Here is a 22,235-nt window from a genome sequence, read left to right as displayed (position 1 = left end):
AGAATTCTCTTCATATTTCATGATTAGTTAAATTTAGACTCAAAAAGTTTTTAGTACTTTCTCTTGGTCTTTCTTCTCCACAGCTATAATTAAATTTCCCTATTTCTCAAAGATGAAATTACCCATTCACTCTTTAAGATACAGTAATAGTATTCATTATCCCTGCTAGTGGGGCTGGTGCTCACTTTGTAATTACCTTACCCAGTAGTAGGATTCAGCTGGTTGGCACAGGTTCAGTAGAACCGGTACCTAATTTTAGGTTGAGTTCTGTGAACCGTTGTTAGCAGGCGTGGGGCCTACGTCCACCACATCATCGGCGAGGTGCCTCGGCTCAGTTACATGGAGAACTGGTTGTTAATTCACTTGAATCCCACCACTGACCTTACCCAATATTCTCTTCCCCTCCCAGCTTCTCCCTCCTACCGTTTCTATGAAATATCCTTCTGAAATATTTACTGACTTAGCTAATACAATATCTGAAAAGTATGTACTGCCTTAAATAAAGGGGTTCTTAACCTTCTTGTGTCATAGACCCTTTGGGCAGTAAGGTGAGGCCTATGGATTTCCTAGGATGTTTTTATATATATAAAATAAAATAGGAATACAAAGGAAGCCAACTACACTGAAAAAGAAACATCAAATATTTTTTTTAAAACAAGTTCAGAAGGCAGATAGATTGTGCAGCGGATACAGCACCAACCCTGGAGTCAGGAGGACCTGAGTTCAAACCAGGCCTCAGACACTTACTAGTGGTGTGACCCTGGGCAAGTCACTTAACCCTGCTTTCCCTCCCAATAAAACAAGTTCAGATCACAGGTTAAGAACTGTTTTACATACTTAACTTTCGGGCTCGTAGGTTGGACTGCTGTTCAAACTTCTTGAAGTGTGTGTCTTCTTGCAAATTTTTCAAAGTTTAACTGCTTCTTAACTCTCCACCTTTTGCCTTATACAGAATACCAAGTTTTGCTAGCCCCACGATTCTGAATTTGTATGAGTTGTATTGCAATAAATACTTGGAATATTTTCAAAGCTCCCTTGCAGTTGACAAATCTTTTGACAACTGTTACATCCTCTTGCCACTTCTACTGGCATGTATTCTCATACATTTGTACCAATTTCACACACACAGATATATATGAAATTTATATATATCTTGAATATCAAGACTTTTATTGGTGATAGTTTATTTTTCCACTCTAAATGTTAGAGTTTATAGAGAATTAGCAATTTAATTTGTGCAAAAGCTTCTTAATTTATGTAACTGAAAATCTATTTTCTTTTATGGTGTTTCCATCCCTTCTACAGATAATTCTCCCCTTAGCCAGTTATCAAAGAGTATGATTCATATATATATATATATATATATATATATATATATATATATAGTATATATATATATATATATATATATATATATATTTCAAGCTTGTGGCATGTTAAGCTTGTGGTATTTATGATGCTGGTCTAAACCAAATTTCAACCAAATTACTTCAGTTTAGCCAAGTAGTTGTCAAAAAGTAAGCCATTTCTTCAGTAATTTCTGTTTTGGGGTTTATTAAAGACCAAACTATTTCTTCCTTAGCTAGTCTGTTATGATTTTCCCCCTACTAGCTCCAATACTTGCTCTTATGAATTTCTTACGTATTGATTGTTGTTTAATTTCTGTCTCTCTCAATGCTTGACATTTTATGTTTTGCTTCTGGTAACTTTAGCTGTTTGATATTGTGGCATGTTACCAAATTGACACTCTTATTCTGAACACTATCTACTTTGGTTGAATGTTCTATCTTTAGTGGCATGTTACCAAATTGACACTCTTATTCTGAACACTATCTACTTTGGTTGAATGTTCTACCCTTAAGGTGGTCTGGTGGGCTATTCTTCACTCTGGCATTTCTGTTTGTTCTTCGAGTGGTGTGCAAGAAGTCTGGCTCTCTCCAATCCTCTCACCTCACTTTCTCGAAAGGAAATTGTCCCCTTCCCCACCCAACTCTTTTCTAATTTGGAATCTTTAGTAAAGCTATTCACACGCATGTCTGTAGAATTAGAAATGGCTAGAAATTAGATCTTTCAAAAGATTTTTAGCATTTCTAACATTAACTTGAAATGCTTGTCAATATTGCAGATGTCATTCCACATATTAAGCATGAATTATCAAAATCAAAAGCCTGATTTTCAAATTTTGAGTTACAAATTGATAAAAATTTAATTACTAGTACTGTATATGTAGGTAGTGTAGTTTAGCCAGTTAGAATCATACAAAATTGGAGCGAAGGGTTACCAAAAAATGAACCAAATTAGGCATCTTCATAACAGATAAAGAAAAATTTCTATTTCAAAGATGAAGGAGGACACATATCTGAAATAACATGAGGAGATATCCAATTCAAATGACAAAAATACATATTAAACTACTAATATCTATACATTTTTGGCAGCTGTAATATACATGGTTAAAAAGTCCTTTACTTTAGATATGTGCATCAGCTCCTTCATTGTGGTGTCTCTACTTCTCAAATGTATTAACCCATTCTCCAAAGTAGTTTCAGTTACTGAAAGAGTAAAGAGTATACTCATTTCATCATACCTGTAAAAAAAAAAAAAGGAAAAATCAAAGTACAAGCATAAATATTGTATTTTTAGTCTAATCAATTCAAATTTGTCCAGAGTCTGAGGAAACTGAAAAGCAAAAGAGCAGAGTTTGGAAACCGATCCAAAGAATAATACATTCTTAGAAATTACTGAATATAATTGGGAAAGGGGAGTAAGTAAAGGATGCTATGAGGCTGACTTAAAAGGAGGCCCTTTTTACACACGTATCACCTATATTGAACTGCTTGCCTTCTCAATGGGACATGGGGGGTGGGGAGGAGGGAGAGAATTTGGAACTCAAAGTTTTGAAAACGAATGTTAAAAACTGTTTTTATATGTAAGTGGTGAAAAATAAAAATAAAATACTAGAAGAAAAAAAGAGGCCCTTTTAATGCTTTGATAAACTCTCTTTGATGAATTCTGCTTTATAGTAAACAATATTACATAATAAAGTTTCAATGTTTTATAAGCCTTTATAAAGGAATCATGCTTATCTTAGCACTTAGTAGCTGAAATTTAATTCAAAGGCTTGTAAACCACTTTTTATCCATTTTAATTTCATCTTCACAGTGACCCCCCTTGAATAAGGTATTATTATCATCCCTATTTTTTCAGAGGAGGAAACAGACTCAGAAAGTAACTCGCCTGTGGTCCCACACAGTGTCAGGTGCAGCATCTGAAACCAGGTCTCTCCTGATTCTAAAACTTGTGTTCTCCTTACTACATCACGCTACTAAACTGACTTATTTGTCTGTTCATATCCTGGAACACTGACTATGTAACAAACAGATGCAATCCAAATATGCTTACAAGAGTCACAAGATCGCAGAATTTTAAAGCTGGAGAAGACCTGAGGGGACCTTTTTAAGTGCTCCGACTCATTCTATGGAAGAGGAAATATGTACAGAAATCTATTTCTCCATGTTCCCATTTACAAGCTATGTGTTCCTGTAAGCTACCAGAGGAAGTCAGCTCTGGAAAGAACGGTATACAAAGATCAGGATCTCTCCTTTACGCAGGTGAACGGAGTGGTAAAGTGATATATGAGCAAACTAAATCATGGCTGTATAGTTCTCTCCATCTGAGATCTGGCAGGCACAATGAAACTTATTGACTTGGAATGAAATTGCTAAATGTGAATTCAGTAACCAAATCTCCAATTATAAATCTGCTGCCTACATAACAAAAAAGGAAATTAAGAATATCACTTCACATGTTGTGTGTACGTATATAATGTTTTGGGCCCAATACTGCAATTGCACTGGAGGAGAGAATTTTCAGTGAGCAAACTACTTCTACCATTACAGAGCAGCAACCTTTCTGCAACCAATAGGCCTGGTTACCTGGGGGCACTGAGAGGTTAGGTGACTTGTTCAAGGTCACAATCCTTAAGTGTCAGAAGATAAGACTCGAACCTAGGCAGGTCTTCCTGAGTCAGAAGCCAGTTCACTATGACTGATGCACCTGTAAAGTAAGGGTGCTGGAGTAGATGACCTCTAAAGTCCTTTTCAGCTCCAATAATCTATGAATCTAAGAATTCTATTCTGTGATGAAATGAATATCACTAAATAATTGACGTTACTCTAGCACAACATTTTTATTTCATAATTTTCATGTATTATTTTGTATTAGAGTTACTTGTATATATGAGTCATTATCACCCTACTAGATTGGGAGCTCCTGTGTCTTATTTAATTTCTTATCCCTAGTACTTAGCAGTGTTCAGTATATAGTAGATGCTTAATAAGTCCTTTAGTTTTTAATTACTAGGGACTTTTTTCTTACTTTAAATTAAGTTGTTCCATCGAGGACTGCATGGTTTCCAAATACCCAGGCCACACAGAGATTCCACTTTCTAGTAATTCATTAAACAGTCCTTGACAAACCTAGGAGCAAAAACCACAACGTCTCAGAACACCATAAAATATGAGTAACGGTGTATGAACAATTTCTCATTACCTTCAAAGTAATAGGCATTATGATTCAGCTCTCATCAACTAGTTTCAACTAAGAGAGGTGTAAGACAAAGGAAACATAACAAATAAAAGGAAGCTTTACAAGAAGAAAAAGACTTCACCTATAACAAAAACAACAAGAAGCTATACATAGTGTGAGTTGTGTCTAACTTCATCCTCATCATCGAAATATTTTATTTACGTACCCACATCGTATTATGCTAGGTACTAACAAAATCATGTTAGCCTTCTACCAAAAAAACCTTCCTTTTCATAAGATGTTAACACCTGTCCTTGTGGTTGTGAAGGGAAGCATCCAACTATTTTTAAACTAGCTTAGGCATGCTCCTTATGCATAAACATGTTCACAGGCTCTTGCTGAGCCCCAAGGGAACTAATTTTGCTTTTAGTATCCTAGTGAGTGCACTAAGCTTATTTTGTGCTGAAATTATTTTTTAAATGCCTTATCTCCTCTATCAAATCGTCACCTACTGAATAACAGATACCAGGTGCTTTAAAAGGTTTACAAAGTGCTTTACAAATGCAACTATTATACACATTTCTGACACACTGTTAGCAACAAGATACTCAGGCTTAAGCACCTACCTTTCCTGCCTGATTTCATATTACCACCCTTCATGCATTCTATTAGTCAAATTGACAGCAATCTATTCACAACAGACAACACTGCACTTCCTTTTCTACATAAGTGGTCTTCTTTGTCTAGAGACACTTCCTCCTCAGCTCTGCCTCACAGAATCCCTAGCTACCTTCAAAGCTCAGCTCAGATGCCTCCTACAACAGGCTTTACTTGATCTGCACCCAGGTATGAATAGTGTCCCTCTTTACTTTTTCTGTGTCAGTTAGTACATATTCTCTATTACTTCAATGTGATATGTTTTATCCCCTAGGAGAATGTAATGTACTTGACAGCAGGGGCTATTTTCCTTTCTTTCTAACCATGGTGCCTTAAATAAATGTTTACCTAATTTCTGAATGGACAATAATGTTGAAAATAAAACTTATAAAGTTAGTTTCATATACAACTGATGACATGCATGTTTTTGTGCATATCATTTCACCTGAACCATGCAATGCTCTCCCCACTTCAACCCATCCTCCACAGAGTCAGCCAAAGTGATTTCCCTTAAGTGAAAGTCTGACCATGCCACCCCCTTATTCCAGTGCTGCTCCGTCTCTTCTGTTGTTGAGTTGTTTGTCAGATCTGACTCTCTTTATGATATTTGGGGTTCTCTTAGCAAAGATACTAGAATGGTTTGCCATTTCCTTCTCCAGCTCACTTTATAGATGATGACATTGAGGCAAACTGTCTGAAGCAAAATATGAACTCAGAAGATGATTCTTCCTGATTCTAAGCCCAGGGCTCTATTCACGCACCACTTCGCTGCCCACTCCCTTTACCACAGTTAAGCCAAATTCACATCTCATCCTATATGCATGGAAGGCACTCCCTTTCCACCTTTCTGTGACAGAATCCCTCACTCCTTCCAAGACACAGTTCTAATGTCACTTTCTACACAAATCTTTTCCTGATCTCCCAATCAGCAAGTAATCATCCCTTCCTGAATTATATTTATTGTGTGTGTGTGTGTATTGGTAATTAAGGTGGGACAGTTTTTACTGTTTCTCTTTTAGAATGCTAAAGTAATCAAGTGCCTTTGATTAAGTCTTATTAGGTGCTAAGCCCCAGACTCATACCATTTTGCTGATTAGGTGTGAATCCTTCAGGCCCTGAACAGAGTATTAAAGTAGTAAAGCAGATCAAAAGAACCTGTGCTGGCAGCTCTTGCTGCTGGTCTTGTTGGGTCTTACACCCCACAGCAGCTGCTAGCTGAATTATTACTACAGTGTGTCACACATATAACCCAAATACATTTATGTAGGTTATGTTGTACATATTCTACCATCTGATTTAAACTCCTTGATTTTGTATTTTTGTCTCTAGTCCCAGTACAGTGCCTGGCGCACATTAGGAGCTCAATAAATATTTGTTGATCAACTTGTTATATTGCTAGGCAATTAGGTAAAAGCTGGGAAATAATTTTAGTAAATTATCCATAAACAAATAAATAAATAACAAAAACCACCACCAAAAAATCTATTACAAAAATTTCTTTGGCAGCTGGAAGAAAAAAAGGGAAAGGAAAAGAGCCTTTATGGAACCTTGAATTATAGCCATCTAAATCTATGTTTTTCATAAATGAGGGCAAAATCTTTGGCTTTTTTCTCTGAATGTCAGCATCTAGCAGAAAGCCTTCCACATAGCTATTGCTTAATGTTTGATTAACAAATTATTAGGAGGCAGCCAGGTGGCTCAGCGAGTAGAGCACTGGCCCTGGAGTCAGGAGGTCCTGAGTTCAAATCCGGCCTCAGACACTTGGCACACTTACTAGCTGTGTGACCTTGGGCAAGTCACTTAACCCCAATTGCCCTGCCTTCCCCCCTCCAAAAAAAATTTAAAAAAAAATTATTACCAGCCTTTTCCTAAGGATCAACTAAAGATATCCTTTTAAGAATGAGATTAATTTCTTTGTCTCTACAACAAGAGTTTATGCTCTTCAAGTTCCATTTCAACTCTAAAATCCTATAAACCATGAGAGTAACTACAGACTGGTCTTTGATTACTCTGAATTGTATCTGCTGAACAACAGTGTCATTGGAAATGCTCACCTGCACACCACTTTCTCAGTGAAGTGCCATAATTAGGATGAGGAAGTCTTCTCTTTGTTCTTTAATATATTAAAATACTGGTTTACCCTAAAGGCAAAACTGGATGGGACTATCTTGACTCTTCTTACACCACCTTAATAGTTATTAAAAGATAAGATCTGGCACCTCTGCTTTACCCAACAAGTGATAAAGAGGAAAAATAATTCACACCTAACTACATATATTCAAAACTATTTTGATTAATAAAGGATGGCTAATTCTTGCAAACACCCAGAAATCTGATTAAACATTATTGGTGGGGTGGAGGGCAGGGGAAGAGTTTGGGGTAAAATGTAAAGTACTTGAGGTCTGGAACTCTCATTTTTGTCTCTGTGCCCCTAGAGTCTAAAACAGTGCTCAGCAGGGTAGACACTTAATAATGCTTGCTGAATGAAATTAAATTATATTTACCTTTGTTAAAATAGCCTGCTCCAATAATACCAAGATTTACTAATTCACTGCAAAGTTAAGTGCTGAATAAAAAAATTAAAGCTTCATTACAGTAATTGAAGCTAAATTAAAGCTAAATCTTAAGGTTGTTTGGTTGTTGTTGAAAGTATAATTCAATGAAATTAAAGTATATATTAGTAACAAACCTGTCTCAACTCCACTGTTGGACCTCTTCCCATATCCAAAGCCACCTTGATTGGAGCTAAACAAGGGTGAAGTTTAAGTACCTAATACAATTATAAAGAAAAAAATTTGTTGATCAAATACCACACAAGAAATACCCACAAATGTAGAGATTATTCAACAATTAAGACTTTTTCATAAAGAATGGAAACTAGTTTAAAATTGCAACATAATCAAACACTGTGAACTAACTTGAAACTAGAACGGATATTTCTATTTCAGGCTTCATGATGACAGATATGTGACACAAGATAGAAGAATTAACATTTAGTTTAACTAGAAATAATTCTGCACAGATATTTAAAAAACAATGCTTCCTATTAGACCATCAAGATTCGAGAGAAATGGTGTAGAAGCTAGCCTGTGCTCTGCTACTACTTTGCTGTGTGACCTTGGGCAAACTGCTTTACCTCTTTCAGGATTTCAATTTCCTCACCTATGAAATCAGTGGTTGGACTTTCTGCTAAAGTTCCTCTCTAAGGGCTGGAAGGAACTAATGCTTAATCTAATTGTTAAGAGTAGGATGATTCACTACTTAAATTATCCATTCTCATCCATGGATTCTACATTACAAAAAGATCACTAAACTATAGAAAAAGATATATTTACATAAACATCAATACTTTTAAATAAAATCTGCATATACAAAGTCCTTTAGGTAATAAAAATATGGTCCGAATGTATTTTACCCTTAATGTAGAAAAACAAAGCAGTGCATGTTAACATACATTTAAACAGAGGAATACTGCCAGGCCCTTGATCAAAATTTAGACTTAGTCTCACTACCTAAAGCAGGAAAAGATGCAGTTTTTCTATTAGTCTTCAAGCTTCCTCTTCCTGGATAAGCTGTACACACTTACTAGTTTGCCACAGTTTTTAACCTTTATCCTGCCTGTGACTGGCCACTATGTCTGAAACTAGAGAAGTCCCTAGGGCCAACGGGTCCCGTCTCATAGCTAGGTGGTTGACACTGCAGTCAACTGATCGGGTCTGGGTAGAACCCACCTTCTGGAAATGCCCCGCCACCCATATAGCTGGAACCTATCTTCTGAAAATATTCAGGAACCCACTGCTAACCTCCAGGTTAAACAAGTCAGGCTATATGATCAACCAGTTAAAAAGCCCTCTTCTATACTACCACAGGAAGCTAACTTTACACTCAGAACAGACCATGAAAAATTTTGAAATTCTTTGGTACCAAAAGAAATCTACAAAAATTAAACTTTTTCATGTTAGAAATTGCTGCCCCAAACTTTTAAAATGAAACAACTGTATATAATGTTGATTTCCTCAGTGTCTCCTATGAATATCCTTCCCATGTCTCCCAAAGTACCTTTCTCTGAAGATCCTTCTTTCCTATAAAGGGTTTATCTGTTAGCTGAAAGGAATCATAGAGATAAGCTAACGCTCCTTGGTCTAGATCTCCACTCACAGAAAGAACTTGAGGAACCACATTTTTTCTTCCATCTCGGCCCTTCGTAGAAAAAAAGAATATACATTTGTCAGAAAAGCTGAAAAAATTCCTTTGTCTAGTACCACTATGATACTACTAAGTGATTAGGTTCTTTTATAAGCAAGTAACTTGATCTGAGAGGAAAAAACAGTCTACCAAAAATATCAAAATTTTCAACTTTGGAAATCTTAAAAAATTTTATGCACATTAGCAATTTTGAACACTATCCTTTCCCTTCCTCATTTCTTTTCCTATAGCATCAAATCGGGCAGTTTGACAAGCTAATTACTCTAAAAAATATCTTTCTAGGTCTCACTTATAGTCCTAGGATTAATTCTTCATTCATACAAATTTTCATATTATTTTTAACATGATATTGTAAGATTACAATTATTCAAACTATATAAAGCAATGCTAGCATCATGAACTTTCAGTGATGTGGCATTCCATTAAACAGAACGCTATTAAACTAAAACTTCCATAGACCAACACTATAGCGTCATTTTCGAAATGACTTGAAGATACAAGATCTTGTGCTTTCTTCTGAATCAAAGAAAGACTAAATCGTTAAGCATAGTTTTAGTGTTGGGTGTTCTGTGGCATTCCAATCCTTTGAAACCTGTCAATCTGCTTAGAATCTATGTGATAACTGCACTAACTACAACAGACTACCCCACTATAAAAGAAGATTTACTATACCTTGTGATTTTTACTGCACAACCTGTTGATTTCCTGTTTTCAATATTTCCTACAAGTGATCCTTCCAGAAACATACTTAAATGATGTCTTTCTAATATTTTGGGTGTTACTCCTCCAAGTAAACCTGACACAACCAGATTAAACAAAATAATCAAATTGAGAAAAACTTTCTAAAGAGCTTACTAACTACAGCTATACCTAATATTCTTGTAGCTTATCTCAAACTAATCATGAGCCACCAGTATTAAAATTTTGGAACTACAAGAAACACAAAAACAGTAATTTCAAGAAAAAGCAAAGTTTACAGTAAGGAAACTGTCTCCATAGGGTTATCCCAGGCTTGGAACAGTAAAAAGTATTATTCTGCCTTTTTTTTCCTGGCCCTTTTAACACTAGAAGGAACAGAATTTAGGAATAACTCAAAAGAGACCAAGCTGCATCAGTTGATAACAGTACTTTTTAATCCCTAAGATAAATAAAATAGAAAGTAGGATAATTTTTGTTTCAAAGTAAAATTAATAGTATTTTTGTGTCAGTTTGACATCCTTCTGGTGATGCAAAGCTATCCCTAGCCACAATAAGTAAGTAAAAATCTAATACCTAGCTATGCAGCTCTGACATGGTGAGTTAAAAAAATCTAAAAAAGAAAATGGATCCAAAAAGTTTGGGCGGGGAGAAAGCAGGACAATGACCTTTGCTTCTTTTTAAATTTATCCAGTAAATATTCTCTAGTCTATAAAAAGTCTTCAGGGCTTTCCTGTTTTCCATAAGAGGGTATTTTTAACTTCTGAAAGATACAAAGAAATAGGGCAGCAAATCGAAAATTTTACACTTTTGCCCTTTAAAGTAGCATCAGAATAAGTGATAAGAAAAGAAAGAATAACACCCACCAAATGTTATACGACAATCCGAGTGATACAATCGACTTGAATTGACTGAATTTGTTTCTTCTATTTCAGTGCTCCAATTTCTCTTTTGTTTCAAGATACTTGAGTGTAGAGTCCATTATTTGTTTTCATATCCTCAAGGCCAAGGCCAGAGCCAAGCAAACACATATGCTTAATAAATGCTAGTTGAAGGAACACTTCTACAAAGTATAGGTATTCAAATCAAATAGTGCATAATTCTAAAGGCAATCCTAAATCTTTTTATTTTAAAAATAAATTTAGTGATTACAAAGTACAAAATGGGAACTAAACTGAGGCAACCAAGGCTTTATGCTAGGTACCGAGTTTGGATCCGTGAGGCTTCTTCCTTCTCGCCCCTTGGCTGATCCTGCTTTCTCATGGTCCCCTTTTCCAGCCTGGCCCTTAGTCTGGCCTACTTAACCTGGTCTGGGGACCCAATCCCAGGAAGGACACCTGGGATCAACCTGACAAAAGCCTCTGGGATTATCAGACCAGTAAGGAAGGCAACACTTGCTCTGTCTCCGACCTAATAATAAACCCTTTGGGGGCAGGGCCTATGTCATATTTGTTCCTTAGGCTTCCCAGCAGCCAGCCCAGTGCCTTGGAGAACAAGCACCCAAAAGTTAGTCACTATTTATGATAGTCGATCTATTTCCTGTTCACCTCAGTCATGCTCTGAAGAGGCATGTGCATACCCTAGACCACCACCCTTAAAGCCAACATGCTTCTCTATATCAGGTACTTTCCATAAATCCATCAACAGACATTTATGAAATGTTTATTATCACTACTCTGAAACGTCACCGAGCAAAGGCCTTATGTAGAAGGTGATTTCTGAAATGAGGTTTAAAAGAACTAGGGATTGTGGAAGTGACACTGAGGTATGAGTGCATCCCAGATATGGAGGAATGGCCCTTGTACCAGGAACCACGCGAGGGGATGGGCAATACAAAGATTCAAGTATCTGTCCTCGAACTTACAGTATGAGGGGAGACAATATGTACAACATAGCAAGATGTCCAAAATCTGGGATGGGAGTGTCCAATTTGCAATTTATAGTCTTTAAACTAGTTACCTGAGGACACTGAGAGGTTAAGGTTAAATGTTCTCCACTTGTCCAGAGTCACACAGCTAGTGTCAGAGGCCGGACTATAATCAAGGTCTCCCTGACTCTAATGCCAGTTCTCTATCCACCAGACCACACTGCCTCTCATATAAAATATGCATAAGATAAATACAAGATAGCTTTGCTGGGAAAACATTAAGGTGTAGAGGGTGGAAATCAGGAAAGGCTTCAGGAGGTGACATTTGAATCATGGTTTAAAGGAAACTAGGGACTACAGAAGTGGAAGTGGGGTGGCAGTGCATTCCAGGTATGGGTGAACGGCCTCTGTAAAGGCACAGAGACTGGAGATGGAGTGTTGTACGTGAAGAACATCCAGAAGTGAAGGAGAGCGCTATACAAGGCTGGAAAGGCAGACTGTAAAGTGCTTTAAGGAGTTTGTATTTGATCCTAGGGGTAACAAGGAGCCACCCTGTACTTCAGCACTCGGCAGCCATGCGGGAGGTGGATTCGAAAGCAGAGATACAAGGAGGCTTTGTCAATAGTCCAACTGAAAGGCAACAAGGGCTTGAACCAGACTAGCGACTGTGAGTATGGAGAGTAAGGAAGCGGGGACAGAACAGACAAGACTTGGCCACTGATCAGGTAGAGAGTGAGAAGTCACAGAGGTCTAGGTGACTGGCAGCACCGCAGTGCCCTCAGAAAAAAAAAACAAACCAGCAAGAAAGGTGGATGAAGGGGGCTGATTAAGATAGTAAGTTCTGCTCTGGACATGACACTGAGTTAGAAACGTCCAGTAGGTCTAGGTGGTGAGGCGAGGCTGGAGCTCAAGGAAGATGCCAGCAAATTCCTGTTCTAATCCTTGTACCTCAGAACCACCTTCTGCCCAGGCAGAAACTCCTTTCCTCTACTATTTCTTCCTTTATTCACATCTCAATACAACTCAGCCCTGGCCTTCCCATTTGCTTCCTAATCTTTCTTTATTGTTAAACTCCTTTTCATTCTATATCTCTTCCTTTTACATTCCTTCCATTTTCTGGGGTTCACAGAAATCTATTTTTCTCCTGAAGATATCTTATCACTCGGCACCCATTCTGAAGCTGGCTAGTCTTTGCATCCCTGGAACACAGGGCCAACAGGAAGAACCGTTATACTTCTTACTCAATGCCACTTTTAGACTTTCCCTCTGTTACCACTCAGCAACCTCTTTTAAAGTTCACTCTGTCCTGTCCAAATCCTTGTTGCTGTCTTCTATAAATCTCTGGGCACTCTCTCTCCTTTCTGGTAAGGTCAGTGTCTGACTTCCAGTCTTCTATTATCACTAGAAAACTGCTTTCCACAAAGGAGGTACTTAATAAATGTTCTCCACTCGACTACCTCTGAAAACCCTTGCCTCTCAATTCCTCAACTTCCATTACTTCTCTTTCCTGTTTATCCCAAAATGCATAAATGTCATAATTTAGGACCCTTTCCACTCAGGTTATTATTAAAAAAATGTATAGTCAAGACAAAGTAAATCACCCTACATGTAATTTAGATTTGTTTCCAGAATACAACTGTAAAAGTTCATGGTCTCCAAGGTTCCAGAGTGTTTCTATTGGCTCTTTTCCCCAGGGAAAACTGTAGAACAGCTTGCTTCCTTTACGTCCCTCTTCATTTTGACAGTCGCTGCTGCTGAAGTTGGATGGACTTACTGCAAACTGAAAAAGAAAAGTTTAAATGTTCATGTTTTGCTGTTTTATCAAGTTTAATGTTAATTTAGCTCCAATTTTAGAAATAAGAATTTAGAGTAACTCTGGGAAGATGCAGAAGTAATAGGTTTTCTAAGAGAGTGGCTTCCCATCACCACACCAAATAGTATAAGTAAAAAAAAAAAAAATCCCAAATTCATAAAACCCACCAATGGCAAAAAGCTAATGGACCCACTAGAAGGTACTTCTTACAGAAAATGTAATGAAGTTCAACTCACTAGCCCATCATTCTAGGTGCCCCCACAACCTCCAAATTGGAAGAAAGTAGCCTGGCAACTTTTGTGAAAACTATAAATAATTTTAGTCACCCAACTTTTGGTGTTAAGAGCTGACAGTGTCAGATGAAACCTACTGCCAAGAACTGATACCCATGAATTGGGTCTGACCCAAGACCACAGAAGAAAAGTGGTAGCTATGGAGGAGTGGGGAAGAATGTGAAGAATGAAACAGAATTAAAAGTTGATTTAAAGTAATTAATACAGCACAGAAAGAAATAAACAGTAGAGGAAGGCAGAGAGAGGAAAGGTGAGACCCAGCTTCAAAGCAGTGACCCACCTCATCAAGCTCCCAGGGCTAGTATAAACGGGGAGGTAGTCAAGTGGAGAACATAAAAGGTGAGGGGAGTGGAGAACTTCTGGGAAACAATGGTGGAAACGAGATGAGCAGGACTAGTAAAAATGAAGACTATGCCCTACTATCTCCTACTTTTCTTACTGCCACTTCCAGTGCCTAGCAAAATGCTTTGCACACCCTGTGCACTTAATAAATGCTTTCATTCAGCCACTCAGTGTTTCTCTCTGGCAGGGTCCCAGATAACTACCCTCTCTTCCTGAAGGTAACAGACTTTATCCAACCTCGGTGGTCTGAGAGAGCAAAGATCAGGCATGATAAGCACATTTTTGGCAAGGATACCAAAGAAAAGTCAGCAGACAGGTAAACGCTGAAGAGCAAAAAAGATTCATCTCAAACACTTTCACGATGAGAAAAATCTGCTGGGTAAGATGAAGCAAGCACAACAAATTCAGCAAGAGCATTTGAAACAACAATAGAGAAATCCCAAGAACCTCCATCATGGTGCCCTTCTCCCTCTCTAAACTATCTTGTATTTATTTTGAATATACACATTGTCTCCCCTGAGAGAATGAAAGCTGCTTGGGACAGGGACTGTTTGACCTTTGCCCTAGCAGAGTACTCACTACATGGTAGGGGCTTAAAAATGATTAATGACAATTTGACTGAGTGGTTCAGAAGAGCAAAGAATTCTATGAAAATATCAAAGAAATTTTTTTCTATGATGTTCCTGTTCCTCAGTTTTTCTTGGCAATTCCTAAGGAGGAAATTCCCTATACCAGTGCAGATTAGCACCCTTTCAACAAATGATAATCATGAAGAAGCATGTAACGTGGATGGTGGATAAAAGCTGGTTTTAAGAGTCAGGAAGACTTAGTTTCAAGTCTTGCCTCATTCTGGCAACACAGGGAGTCTTCCAGCATCCCCTGCAACTCTAAAATATCAAAGAAATAAGGATAAAAAACAAAGAGTTCTCAAGGAACAAATCAGCAAGTATAACCAGAGACTACTGAAATCTGAACAAAAGACAGAGTAGGAGAACGCACAGTGACTGATTCTCATAAAAAGATTATGACAGAACTGAAATGTAAAAATGCAGAAGGTAAATTAAGGGAACAAAAACAAAATTACAGGAATACTTCAAAGTCCTACAAAGCAAAAACACTGAATTTGAAGGTAGGATATGAAGAGAAAACCTAGAAATCATAGGTCTTCCAAAAAATAATAAAAAAGAAAAAACTTGAATACCATTTTCTAAGAAGTTATATAGAAATTGCTCTTTCAAAGAGTAATGAAAAACTATGGAATGCAAAGTTTGCTTTTATGCATTTAGAGCTAGACAAGGACATGAATAAGGAGTAAGAGGTATTTTTGTAGTTTGATTTCCATTTGGAAAAATTTTTTGTGCACTGAACCTTCTTAGATAGGGAGAAGAAAGGGTAAAAAACAGGGATCTGGGATATGTACTAATTAGGAAGAGAGAGAAGTGGAGAAAAGCCTTTCAATTTCCCCTCTTGTCTTTGGCATGGTAGGAGAATAAGTTCAGTGAGCAGAATACAGAAGAACGAATACAAGTTGGGTATAACCAATAGAAAGGGAAAATCTGGCAACAGCATGAAGTAATGTCATAGAGGTAGGAGGAGTAAGACATAAATCTATTACTGCCTGAAGTGACGTGGGCCTCCCACAACACATCACCACTTAACACTTGTCAAAAGGCTGGATTCTAAACAATCTGCCTTGAATCACTTGCCTTCCTCAACTGACCTCTTTCCAACTACTGATACTCTACTTGGGACTCATTTCTCAATGTTTAGCATATTCCCACCCACTGATGTTCTTCCCAACCCAGTGATTCTGAACCCCTGGCTACTATCTACAAACCTTGTCTGTTTCCTATCCTAACTCCCTCATCCTAAGTCCCACTCTAGATCTGCCCATCCCTTCAAATGGGCCCCCTGGATCACCTCAAAACAAACTTGCTTTCAGCTTAGTTAAGGCTTTTCTTTTCTCACTTCCGGTCACCTTCTTGTACTCAGACCTGCCTCCTACCTGGTGACAATGTATGCCTGGCCAGCCTTTTCCAAAGTAACCAAAGATTTCTTAATTGCCAAATCTAATGGCCTTTTACTCCTCATCCTTCAGGACCTCTCTGCAGCCAGGTTAGGAAATTCAGACTTCCTATGAAATAGAAGCCATTGAAAGCTCCTGATGATCATTAAGTATCACTATAAAAAAAAACTTTCATACAGAATTCTTCATTGCATGACGTTTGTTGTAACTATTTTTACCTACACTAAGCTGATATGATATTACTACACGTTAAGAAAAAAAATCAACATTTGAAACAGGCTTTACAGGCAACAATTCTACAACTTTTAATATTAAAAAATAACAGATGATTAAAAATCAGTCAACTTTTTTACATGGACTATTACTGGAAATATCAAATCTTGAATTCAACATGTTACACAAATAATTAACTATAAGCAACATTCAAGTAAAGTGTATTTCATTCATAAATTTGGACTGAGAATTTGAACCTATGTCTCTCTGGAACATAAGCCCATCTCTATTATGCTGTACTGCCACCACTTAATTTTTTTTAAATGTTTTAAATTCAAGGTATCTACCAAAATACCTTTCTCCTACCATCTCATACTTATCAGCAAAGTGGCTAATATGACAAAAAAGGAAAATGATAGATTTTGGAGGGGATGGGGGAAAACTGGGACACTACTACACTGTTACAGGAGTTGTGAACTGATCCAAGCATTCTGGAGAGGAATTTATAACTATGCCCAAAGGCCTATAAAATTATGCATATCCTTTGATCCAGCAATACCACTGCTAGGTCTGTATTCCAAAGAGATCCAAAAAAAAGGAGGGAAGGATCTATTTGTGGAAAAATATTTACAATATTTATTATAATTATTATTCATATTATTATTATATTTATTATAATACTTATAACATCTTTTTATGGTAACTAAGAATTGGAAATTGAGGAGATGCTCATCAACTGGGGAATGGCTAAACAAGTTGTGGTATATGATAGTAATGGAATATTACCATGCTAAGAGAAATGACAAGCAGGATGATTTCAGAAAGACTTATATGAACTGATACAAAGTGAAGTAAGCAGAACCAGGACAACACTGCACACAGTAAGAGCAATACTGTACAACCAACAACTATGAATAACTTAGCTATTCTCAGTAATACAATGATCCAAGAAAATCCCAAAGGACTAATAATGAAGTATACTATCCACTGTCAGAGAAAGAATTGATGTTGTCTGAAAACAGACTGAAGCATACTAATTTCTGTCTTTCTTTTTTTCAAGTCTTCTTGCACAAAATGATTAAAATCAAATGTTTTACATCACTACACACACATAACCTCTATCTGACTGCTCACCGGTCTTAGGGAGGGGGGAGGGAAGGAAGCGAGGGATAGAATTTAGAACTTAAAACTTAAAAAAAAGTTAGAGTTTTTAAACATAATTGGGGATAAAATAAAACATTTTTTAAAATACCTTTCTCCACCACAAAAGTCTATGTCGCAACCAGAAATCAAGCCACTGGCCTGCTGTTCTTGCAGAAGTAAACCACACCAGGGAAGACATGGTCCTTTCACCTATTCTTTAAAAACAGAAAAGTCAGGAATGCCTTTAAAATCAGGAAACAAAACCATAATTATTTGTTTTCACAAAGTCTATCCCAAATCAAAAAATGAAGGTTCATAGACATTAGGTGCCAACCTACTTTTCCAGCTTTACTTCACATTACCCTCAGCTCCAAATAATCTATGCTCTAGTTAGATGGGGGGTACTCATGGCCCTTGGAACATTCCTATTGTTCTGCCTTCCATTTCAAGCAATTCAACAAAGCAGCTCTTCCTCCCTCCTAATCACTACCTGTGGAGATCCTTCTTATCTTTTGCCACAAATGCTTCCTCTTCTATGAAGTCTTCCCTGTTGATCTCCCCATCTGCGAACTCTTAATATTTTGTCTGTATCTTTCTTATGTACTTGTAACATTCTGCTTTGTATTAGATTCCTTTGCCCATGTCTTTTCTCCCTGACAGTAAGCTTCTTGAAGGCTGAGAGGGCCAACACCTTACTTATCTCTGCATGCCCATTAATAAATGCTTAGCTGAATTTATACCTTTTAATGCCATCACATGTATGCCCAATATCAGGAACATCTTGAAAACACACTCCAATCTGAGCAAGACCATAAGGCAGCCTCTTGTTTACCAGATCCAGGCAATTAACATAGTGTTTCAAAGAACCTGTCAAAATATAAGCCATTCATCTTTGTAAATTTATGTTCCATAGCTTAACCTGCCTTACAAATCTATATTATGTAAGTCCCCAATACTCTAATTTTAGCACAATATAAGTAGTGGCAATGATGACAAAGCATCCTTAAGAACTAATTAATTCTTGGTTCTGTATTTCTTGTAATTAGTAGCCTCCATGTTATTTAATAATTACCCAAACATTTTAAATCAATAGCTTTAGAAGATTCCACCTAAGGCTGATGATCCAATAAGAATTTTTACTTCTCTAATCACTTTAATTTTTTTTGATGAGGCATCAAAACATTCCCAACCAACTAGGATACCATTAACAGATTAGTTAGCTGTGATTTAAACTCAATAAAGTCTTTATAGATTTCTAAGTATTACAAATCCTACCAATATTGGGTCATAGTTAAAAAGCCAACATTTAGATAGCACTAGAATGTTTGCAAAGTGCTTTACACACAATACCTCATTTGAACTTCATAACAATCTCCAGAAGCATAAGTAGCACCATTTTAAAGATGAGGAAACTGAAGTTCAGGGAGGTTGTGACATACCTATGGTGACATATTTGAAATGCAATATCAAATACTGTACACTATCCACTTTACCATGCTCCATCTTTGCAATCTTACAATTATTGCAAATGTTACCGCATGCAAAAGAAAAGCTCCACTTCTAAAAACTTGGTTCTGCTTATTATTTTACTGACTCTCAAAAACAACTTCACAGAAACCTGGAAATGAGGTTGCTTGGCTTTTTAATTTAGGAAAACACGGTTTTGTTTTGAAGTATAATTCAAGTTAACCCTCATTCTCACCTAGCTAAGCTACTTTGGGACCTCTCTGACTTTGTTGTGAAAACCTCGACAGCCTGCAAGATCTCATCAGTCTTGGCACTCCACACCTCATCACCATTCTCAGTCCCTCAGATTGGAGGGTGGAACCAGGAAGGGGCTCAGCTCAGAACATCTCATTTCTCACCTGGCTGTACCACTTTGGGGCTTCTCTTATTTTTCCACCATGCCCCCTACATTGGGTACCTTCCCTGCTCCCTGCCCTCATGCCCTCCCCCCTCCTTTTCAGCATGTTTTATCTTCATTAACTATAAGGCAAGAACTGTCCTTTTTCATATCTGTATTCCCAGCACTTAGCAGAATGCCCGGCATATAGTAGGTGCTTAATAACTTTACTGACTGACCCAACAAAACCATTTTTCTTTGGTTAAAGGCGGGTACTAATATGCCTCCCTTGGAAATCACCATTGGTATTTCACAAACTGTAAGGGTGGCATTCAAAGCACAGGCTGACTCTTTTTTCCTATGTCTTCATAAGCGGGATCTACCGAAGCTCGCTGCACAGCAATCATTTCGAGATTCTTTTAAACTGAAGTCCTCAGCGGGATGGTTCTCTGGGAGGAGGGAAATGGTCTTTGTAAAAATTGGGATTCTTGTACTGTAAGTGATGAGGAAAGAATCCATTGGTCAGCTTCCTGCAGACTCTGGATAAATGCCAGCATGCCTGACTCAAAAAAATGACACTGAACCGTGCACTCGTCAGCGGCGCTCAAAAACGTTGCCCCGCAAATCGGATAGTTTTCTTCTACTTACTTATGAATAAGAGGGATCCGCTGCAATTAAAAAAAGGTCAAGCAAGACTACCTGGGGTGTTTTTCTGGGAGCTCTACCTCCAAGCATGAAAACGCCAAGCGTACCGTGATAGAGGTTCTCCCGTAGTGTCCCAGAAGTTTTTAACACGCTCTCAAGAGAGCTAACAAGCTGTTCCTTAGTTAGTGCTTCGTCTTGCAAGACTGCCCGGAGGGCATCGGCAGGGGCTAAGCAGAGGCCTCGGCCCCCAAGCCCGGCAGACCCCGGCTCGTGGTGTGGGGTGTCCAGCGGGAAGATGTGCTCCCTGAACGCCGCCACCGAGGCCCACCACTGAGAGGCCAGGTTCTTTCTGAGCCCCACGCCAAGGGGGCCGAAGCCGGGGTGGTGGCCGCTGCGGAGGGCGTCCCTCCCGAGCGGCTGCTGGGTCCCCACCAGGAAATGCCTTCTCTGACAGATGTCCAAAAGGGCCTCGCTCCCCTCGGCGCCTGGCCCAGGGGCAGGTGGGTGGTCATCGCCACCCTCGGGAGGCTTCACATAGGTCCTCTGCTGTCGTCTTCTCTTCCTCTGCCTCACCCATCCACCCGCCTCTAGGGGAGCCCAAAGCCTGGACTGCGAGCTACCCCAAGTCCCGCGGGCGACCCCAGCCAAGGTGGCCAAAGTCATTTCACTCTAGAAGCCTATCCCTCAATAAACCGCCACAACCATCCGGGAGTCTAAGGTGCGCAGGCGCGCCGGAAGTCAGGCGAGCACGAGACCAGCATCCCTAAGTCTCAACCTAAGAAAGCCAAGTCTCGTATCCTCGCGCCGCGCACCTCAGTTTCCAGGCCGCCTAGCCTGAAGTAGCGCGATGTTTGCCTTTCCCCGCCCATAATTGTCTCGGGGACAGAGCTCCACCCATGGCTGTTCCAGCTTTGGCTGCTCCGCCCTCGGCCCCGCCCGCAGATGTTCCGTCCTCCACCGTTCCCCCCTCCACGCAATCTGTTCTGTGAGGTTCCATTTTCCAGCAGCTCCTCCCCCCGTTCTTTCCTCCCCGGGGTTTGTTGCCACTTCCGCTGCTCCTACCTCAGCTCCGCCCACCGGCTCTGCGTATTCCGGCCGAGGCCCGGAAATGGCTTCAATTAAAAAAAATTTTTTTTAAACAAAAAATGTAAACTATTATAATACATTATTATATTATGTAAAGTATATATTATCTAAAATATTAAGTACAGTGCATGAAAATATTAGGTATAAAAATGTAGTCATCCTTCAAAGCATTTTAAAACGCCTAAGACTGCCAGGGCAGAGCCACCCAAGGGACTTTATTGGCTAGTGAATGGGAGCTCTCCTGGGGCGGGGGGAGGTGGGGGGTGGAGGTAATTTGCAGCTCGAGCCACCTCCTAGCAACTTATCTCCCAGGTGACTTTACACCGCCTTAGATTACAAACCAACATGATATGAGCATAATTCAGTTGTTTTTTAAACCTATAACAACAGATATGTTTACAAAATGGGATCTCTCATCTTAATGGAGTGGCCTGAGGGCAGAGATTCGAGGAGCCAGCTGCTCCTGTAGTCACGTGGCTGTTCTAAAATTTTGCAATCAACCAAGAATGTCAAAACTCATCAAGCCCTTTTCCTTTTGCCAAGGCTTTACGTAAGATACAGTACTGTACGATACAGTACTGTACAAACCTTGCTCTAGTCATTTACAAAAACAAAACGGGCATGCACACAAATCTTAAAGTGCTTCCAGAGGCAAAAGTGCTATGGAAGAGGCAAGTATGATTCCTTCTTGCTAGGGTGACCATTAAAAATCTCGTGGAAGTTATTGGATGTACGAGGATACAAAAGTATTTAAATTTTACTGTCTTCGGGTTCTGATGAAGAGGGCGTTTGAGAACTGTGATATTTAGGGAAGCCTTTGTAGAAGGAAATGGGGACTTGAGATGGTCCTTAAAAGAAATTCAACGAAATCTGGATGA

The 22,235-nt window shown here is 38.7% G+C and overlaps 1 protein-coding gene across 1 annotated transcript; it reads right to left on the bottom strand.

The window, feature by feature from the left end:
• Positions 1-2,180: 2,180 nt before the first annotated feature.
• POLG2 (DNA polymerase gamma 2, accessory subunit) lies at positions 2,181-20,983 on the bottom strand. The gene is made up of 8 exons (XM_036757800.1): positions 20,379-20,983; positions 18,524-18,650; positions 17,893-17,998; positions 13,560-13,733; positions 9,244-9,384; positions 7,874-7,954; positions 4,378-4,478; positions 2,181-2,587 (listed from the first exon to the last, which is right to left on the bottom strand). The coding sequence occupies exons 1-8, from the start codon at positions 20,932-20,934 to the stop codon at positions 2,422-2,424; spliced, it is 1,452 nt and encodes a 483-aa protein (XP_036613695.1). The 5' UTR covers positions 20,935-20,983; the 3' UTR covers positions 2,181-2,421.
• Positions 20,984-22,235: the final 1,252 nt, after the last annotated feature.

Source organism: Trichosurus vulpecula, chromosome 4, assembly GCF_011100635.1.
Source record: "Trichosurus vulpecula isolate mTriVul1 chromosome 4, mTriVul1.pri, whole genome shotgun sequence".
NCBI classification, from domain to species: Eukaryota; Metazoa; Chordata; class Mammalia; order Diprotodontia; family Phalangeridae; genus Trichosurus; species Trichosurus vulpecula.
This window is presented reverse-complemented; position numbering and strand designations above follow the sequence as displayed.